The following is a 7,865-nucleotide window of genomic DNA, read 5'->3' as shown; positions in this document are numbered from 1 at the left end:
ACTTGACTGCCATTGTGAGAAGTATTTCGAGCTCAAAGCAAGCAGGATCTACAACACACGAACATCCCCAAGGACCACTTACAAACTATATCTGCCAACAGTTAAAAGTATAGATCATAAACTGAATTTGTATTTAAAAATATTTATTATTATAGATAATGTGAACAACATGTAGTTGTCTCCTGCGACAGATCACTAACAGATGAAGTCAGAGATTTACATAATCATGAGATATGTCAGCGTTGTACACAATACAAGATATGCGCCTGTAAAAATATTATAACCTAGTAAATACAAATACATGTATATAGCTTCTTTGGTAAAGAGAAAATCCTTCAAAATTTAAGGGGCTGAAGATGGATATTTGATGGCACTAAAATACAACAGAATAGGCCGTGCAACTCGCTAAAGCTATATTAATAATATTTCGACAAGTATCCTATGTTTTTGTTACTTTTTTTCAAAAATTCTGATATAATTTATTCTACATCATAAATGATGTCACTGCAATGAAATAATGTCATAATATACTTTTGATAAATGTATATCATTCGGGTTTAAACCTTTGAAGTGACATCATAAATAAATAGTGATTAAAATGTGCATATTATATAGTGACGCTTTACATATTTAGCCATATAAATGGTCAAATGTTTACAATATATAAAGAATATCACATTCTTTGACAACCAATACAAGATTCAAACTTGTTTAAAATTTAAATAATTTGCCTCCAAAAATAGCGCAGAAACAGTAAGCAAAATTGTTCTTTAAAGTAAGGGGACCATTCCAAAAGAACCTTTGGAGCTATTTTGTTCCTAAGAAAGTTTTTCAATAGCATTCAACTGCTCCTAAGAACTTACAAAAACTTTATTGGAGGAAATAAAACAAAATTCAGCTATATTTAATGTAAATAAGGCAACATGCTAAAAAATTAGCTATAAAAAATGAAAGTAAGGCAACATGCTACAAAATTCAGCAACAATACATTACATTTGTTATAATATTTTAAGACACCAGACCTACATGTAACAATGAAATGCAATGAGAGTGAACGTGCGTGTAAAGAAACTAAAGGAAATACTATAGCACTAGACTAAACAACTAAGAAACTAAACTATAAAAACAAAAACATGTGAGCAGAAATAATCTAATTCATGAATATTACAGTAATTGAAGACCAAAAGAACTTTTGCCAAATTCTATATAAAAAAAAATTGGTAAAAATATAATACTCTGATAATGTTTCTATAAGCTCGAATATACCTGCAAGGTCGAAAATCTAATATTAAATCAATGGTTTTATGTAAAAGGTTATCATTACTTGTCATTACAAACCACAAACATAGTCTCTTGTACGGTTATAATCTTTTTCTTCTATTATTACTAGGCTGGAAGAATTATCAAGATCCCCATTCATGAAAATAATAATCCATGTTTGATGAATACTAAAGAGAAGTGGATTTGTCCATTAGTAAATAGTAAATGGCACATCATATTGCTGTGAGAAGTAAGCAAGTTTATGACGCATTTATCAAGCAATAACGTTGTTTGCTCAGCTTTAGATGATGATACAATTGTTTAGTGATGCAAAAATGAAAACTTAACTTTCTTAGTGTTGCCTCGAATGTCTCTACAGCCATTGCTAATACACAAACTCAATACAGGTAAGTAACCTGCCATGCGTTCAGTAAACATGTTTGCAGCGAACGTTTGCTGTTTGGTTCCCCGCTTGCAGTATATGCGCTGCATTGCAACAGGGATACAAAACAAAATGTTTGGAAACGTTTTGTAAACGCTCGCCTTATTGAACGCACTGCTGCTTGATAATATCAAAACATGAATTTGGCATTCATTTTGATCAGTGGCCATTTTAATTATTAATGAATCTGACCCACAAATAACATAGTATACTCCTCTGATAGCTCCATAATTAATAGCATCACCTTCATGTAGACACGACTATTCAGCAAATTTTTATGGCCATCTTTGCTCCTTTAATAGCATTTTTACAAAAAATTAAGATTTAGCTTGTCTGAGTCTTAAATTCAGACTCAGAATGTAAGTGAAAACGGGTCCAGGCATCAGAAATCCATGTGTGTGTATTTGCTGTTTTTAATAAGAATTTATCTACTGATTCAACTGGTAGAGACATGCATGCCAACACTAACTTCTCTAGTTATTGACGTAAATGAAAATTGGATACTTAAATAACCAGTTACCCGGTTGTAATAATAGGTTCTTACAAGAAAGATGTTTTAAAGCAAGAAAACAATCCATAATAATAATAATAATAATCACTCACAAAATAATATTTATATTCTTAACTTGAACAATAAAACAATTTTAAACCTGAGGGAGGATAGTTAATTCATGAACAAAACAACAACATCAATCAATCAAATATTCAATTGATCGAAGAATGACCAATAAATTCTTGTAGATTGTTTACTTTCGCATGGTACACCTTTTTGTGATTATTTTCATTATTTTGATATTGTCAAATCTAATTCATTTTAAAATTTGCCACATCAATATTAAATCAGCTGAAAGCAATAATAAATTAAATATTTAATTGAATGATTGTTAAATTTGTTCCTAGATTAATTTCATAAGAGACTCAGCAAAATTTTAACAATCTACAACAACAATCAATCAATCAATCAAAATATTTTAACAAACTTTCATATATGGAATGATTATATTTTAAAAACAAGTCCAATTATAATTTATCTCCATAATAACTATATACAAGTATACTATCATAGGATTTTACAGATCTCTCAAACAATGCATATGAACACAATACAATTAATTATGTCATAAGCAAATATATGTATAAATAAAATGTGCTGTTATATAAAGATAGTTTTCAAAAAAATACTTTCAAGTTACAAAGAATTCAAAAATACTCCCAAGTAGCAAAAAAAAATCACCTAAGTAGCAAAAAATCAACAACAAAACCTCACGAGCAGCAAATTAATTTAATACTCTCCAAGTGGCAAAAAAACCATAAAAAAAGTGTTTGCAGATAATATCAAAAACAGGACATTCCAAACAAAAAAAGGGAAAATTGGATTTTTTTACAAATCACACTTGTAGAGCCACTATTATACGATACAGTATTAAGTTAAATAAACAAGAAAATGCATGTTTCCATAGAAACAGATCTCATGTTTCAGAAAATTAATATAAAAATAATAAAACATTTTAACAGGCTAGAATGATGACTTTACTTACACAGATTTTCTTTACACATTGTCATTTATCATACAAAATGTTTCAGAATAAAAGCCTGCTTATGAAACAACATACGCCTGCTTTTAAAACAACATTAGCCTGCTTATATAACAACCTATGCCTGCGTATAAAACAACATACGCCTGTTTATATAACATCATATGCCTGCTTATATAACAATATAAGCCTGCTTATATACCATCATAAGCCTGCTTGTATTACAACATATGCCTGCTTATATAACAACATATGCCTGCTTATATAACAATATAAGCCTGCTTATATACCATCATAAGCCTGCTTGTATTACAACATATGCCTGCTTATATAACAACATATGCCTGCTTATATAACATCACACGTCTGCTTATATAACAATATAAGCCTGCTTATAAAACATCATAAGGCTGCTTATATTACCAGATAAGCCTGCTTATATAACAACATATGCCTGTTTATATAACATCATAAGTCTGCTTATATTAAAAGATAAGCCTGCTTATATAACAACATATGCCTGCTTATATTACAAGACAAGCCAGCTTATATTAAATTGTACATTTCTCTGCTACGTAAATGAACTTACATTTAAGTCTCAGCTTATATAACACTTAACCTAAACTGCCTACTTAAAGACCCATAAATCAAGAACAAAATCTAAATGCATTAAAAATGGCATCTGAGTATAGAATATCTGCTGATTCTAGAACATACAGACTACATGATACTTATGACTAAGGCCTTAATCTATGTGTATGTGCATATATGCCTAATAAACATGTATGACTAACAAAAAACAAACATAATAGATGGCAAATACATTTAAATCAAGTGCTGGACAAATTAAATGAAACAAGCGGCTATAACTTTTCACAAAAACCTGAGAAATGTAAAAACTAGAGAACAATTTTTTATTTAATTGTAAGAATGCAAAATGTTTCATGGATCCAGTACCAAGATATTCTCTTTTAAATGTCCTTGAATATTGTTCTTTTAACAATTGCTGTCTTTTTTTTACCATTTGCAAAACTGGCATCCTATATGATTTATTAATAAATTATGTATGATGTAGTCACCAATTGGATGTAAAATTATCAATGACTTAACCCTTTTAAAAGAACACAATTTACAGGACTGGCAATATAGATATTTCACACCAAACATCTGCTTTATTTTTTATTTTTTTCAACAGAATTGATCATTTTCTGAACTGTTTTGTTCAACATGACTATTGAAAGTAATAGTTTGTGAAATCATAGTTGGTTGTTATAACTTCAATTATTATTTCCCAGTTAAAAATAATTTTAATTATTTCTTCAAACCATGAATGAGACCCCAGGGCTCGTATTTAATGAAACAGGCACGAATTATTTTTCAATTAAATTGAAATTGGCTTTTAGGGAAGTTGTATTAATGAAAACTGTAAATTGAATGGTTATAAACTAAAGAAATGCAAACAGATAAGTAGGTCAATTTAAATCAAAAGACCTCAATTGCTGTAGGAATATTTAACTATTCCTTGTTAAAAATCTGTCAATTTTCACTAAATTTGATAAATTTTCTACTAAGTTTCTTTATGAATACAACCCAGGTTTTCACAATGTTTATGTGAATTGCCATCTTGTGCACAGACATCCCTATATGAACAGAAACAAGCAGAAATGTGTCTTTTAGTAAATATGACATAAGGAAACAATGACAACAATAGTTCCTTGTATCTGAAAACAAAATTGCTGTTCCCATGGTGTTATGTATATTAAAAGTTCTGGATACTTTTAAAGTAAGTAACATGTCTTTTTTCTTCATAAAACATATCTGATACCATACAGAATATTGATTGTTTACCATTTACCACAAGACTATATATGCTTATCATGTTCCATTATATGCTACATGACACACCAAAGCTCAAAAACACTAATACCGAAAATTTATATTTTACTATTTACCACAAGACCATATTTGCTTGTCACGTTCCATTATATGCTACATGACACACCAAAGCTTCAAAACACTGATATTAATGGCAGGAAGATCTGATACAACACTGAAACAATACTTCAAAATTTGAATATTAATATAAACATTAATATATGGCATATTCTAGCACAGTCTTTTCCATTTCTATCAAACTTGATGTTTTATGAACAAGAGCACCATAAAAAGTAACCAACACTCATCTGTTTTTCTCTGAATTGAACAAGGGGCATAACTCAACATCTATCTAAGCCAGAGTTGTGGGCCTTGCTACGCATAAGCATACTATCACTGGTAACCTGTTTACTTAGTTAAATGTTAAAAATTTAAATGATTTTAAAGTTATGCCCTAGATCAAAGTTGTTACATTCCACCACGCCAAAACCATGACAATACCTCAATTTTTTTCTTTTCCAGAAAAAAACAACAACCTAAAAATGATCATGACTTGTACAATTTAAACTAATATTCATGTACATTCACACAAAATATACCGGGTTACATGAACAGACATGATACATATTTCATCTTACCTGTACAACAATTTCAGAAACAAATGCTCTATATATACAAGTGTGAAATACAAGCACTGTCTGGTATAGGTAAATATATGCACTAAACATCAATGTATATCTTCTATATATAACAATGAAGTCATCTGATAATATCAGTACTAAAACTTCCGATAATTCTTTATGTAAAAAATAAAGAGATAATTTTATCACTTATAAACACTCCAATTCAAGAATTACAATATGCAGGACCATGTAATTAACTTCCACTTAATCAAATTGATATTTTTGAGTAGTTATTATATCTTTTTCAAATGAATAGCTTTATTTGTCACTTAAGGCAAATGTATATTTTAGTGCGCGAGTAAAACTTTTCAAATTTAAGTCAAGTTCTTGGTTGTGTGATATTGTTCGCTTGATAGATGGCCCCAATCGTATTGAAGGCGCACAACATAGGTGGATGCAAAAGATTTTTTTTTTAAATTTTTAATGCATTTTTATGTTAACTCACCTGACTTTGATTTCTGTACAGATTTAAAAACATTAGTAATATTTTGGTACTTTTCAACTCGGCTATTTGTGGCCACGTAGCCATTAACTGAAAAAAGACATTTATAAAGGCTAATAATTTTTTTATCTTTACATAAGTCATATGCTTTTTAGCTAACCTTTTTTACCATTAAGTCAAATGAGTTAAACATAATAACACACTAAAACAACATTCTTTTGTATCAACCTAAATTGTGCCCCTGAAAGATCTCAGATCACAAAGCAGTCTCATACAATATGATCATACATGTGGGGATTCAAATTTGTGCTCATAACATTACATATAAAAGGTTATGGATAAGGAAGAACTCCAGAAATTATGAACAAAAACTAGAAGACAGTTCTCTTGTGAGGGTTATATTGCTCAATTCAATTAAATGGACTTACAGGTCACCTGCATGTAGCAAACTCTCGGAAAATTTAATGGTAACAAATTTGACCTCATGATTTTATGGTATAGGTTAATTCGAGACATTATTATTTCATCAGCAGAAAAATATCAGTATATTAATTCTATGCTAGGTTTTAAATATGCATTTTTTTATAAATTGTGGTTTTCTTTACTTCAACATTACAAGACTAGTTTAAGCCAGCTTAATTTATTAGTGCAGATTCAAGTCAGTGTATGAGTTTAGGTACAAGATAATGGTACTCTTATAAGAGAACAAAGTCTTAATGCTATCAAAGCTCAAGGCCAACAATGATAGCAGATTTTATAGATTAGTAACAATTGTAAACATGTTATAATACAAGAAGACTTATGAATGATCGCTCATGTAAAAATGACTAAGTTTTGTTTTGTTTAAAACCCGTTTAAAATTCTTGAATTATAATCCATCACCTCTTATTTTTCTGTAAAAACTAAAAATTATTATGATGTATATCAAGTGAGTCAGCTATGTCAAAAGGTAATGCCGTTTTTTTTTTAAATACTAATCCCCACCTCCCAAATTTGGCCAGAATTTGTTTAAAACTAAGGGTGTGGCACCAAACTTCTCAAAGTTGATATGAATGATTTTTTTCGCCCATCCTGATTTTTTTTTCTCAAAATGAATAAAGTGAATCTAATAAATATTTCCTTGGCCTATCAGAAACAACAATATATACAAACATAATTTAATCACATTCAATCTCCAAGCTGTGTGTAGTACATTGCAGATCTTGTAATGTAAAGTTAAGAATTTGCTAGAAAAGTCCCTCGCACATGAAGACGTTGTCCTATCTTATGACCGTGCCAAAAGGGTAATCCCACAGCTTTGATGATATTCCAAAGCCTGAAACAACAAGTCGTATTCATTATGTCAAATGACGGTTTGAATTTATTAGAAACTGGTAATCAGTTTATAAGTCAGTTTCAGAACACTGGCCTGGTAGTTAACTAACATTGTATTTATTTTAAATAAAGCTGATGTTTCACCTGTCACCTGTACACATAATTTTTCTAGATAAGGCCACCATGACCTTGACCTTTGACCTACTGACCCCGGAATAAATAGGGGTCATCTAGTAAGCATGGCCTAACTTAGAGACTCCACAACAAAGACATTTTGACAAACAAAGTGAACCCTATAATTATGTCTGCTATGC

General features: G+C 30.0%; 1 protein-coding gene across 1 annotated transcript in view; it reads right to left on the bottom strand.

The window, feature by feature from the left end:
• Positions 1–126: 126 nt before the first annotated feature.
• LOC128243241 (fatty acid 2-hydroxylase-like) overlaps positions 127–7,865 on the bottom strand; it is a 28,797-nt gene continuing 21,058 nt past the window's right edge. The window contains exon 6 of the mRNA XM_052960864.1: positions 127–7,552. Within this exon, the coding sequence (XP_052816824.1) occupies positions 7,497–7,552 (56 nt within the window). The 3' untranslated portion in view covers positions 127–7,496. The remainder of the gene's footprint in view (positions 7,553–7,865) is intronic.

Source organism: Mya arenaria, chromosome 8 (assembly GCF_026914265.1).
Source record: "Mya arenaria isolate MELC-2E11 chromosome 8, ASM2691426v1".
Taxonomy (NCBI): Eukaryota; Metazoa; Mollusca; class Bivalvia; order Myida; family Myidae; genus Mya; species Mya arenaria.
This window is presented reverse-complemented; position numbering and strand designations above follow the sequence as displayed.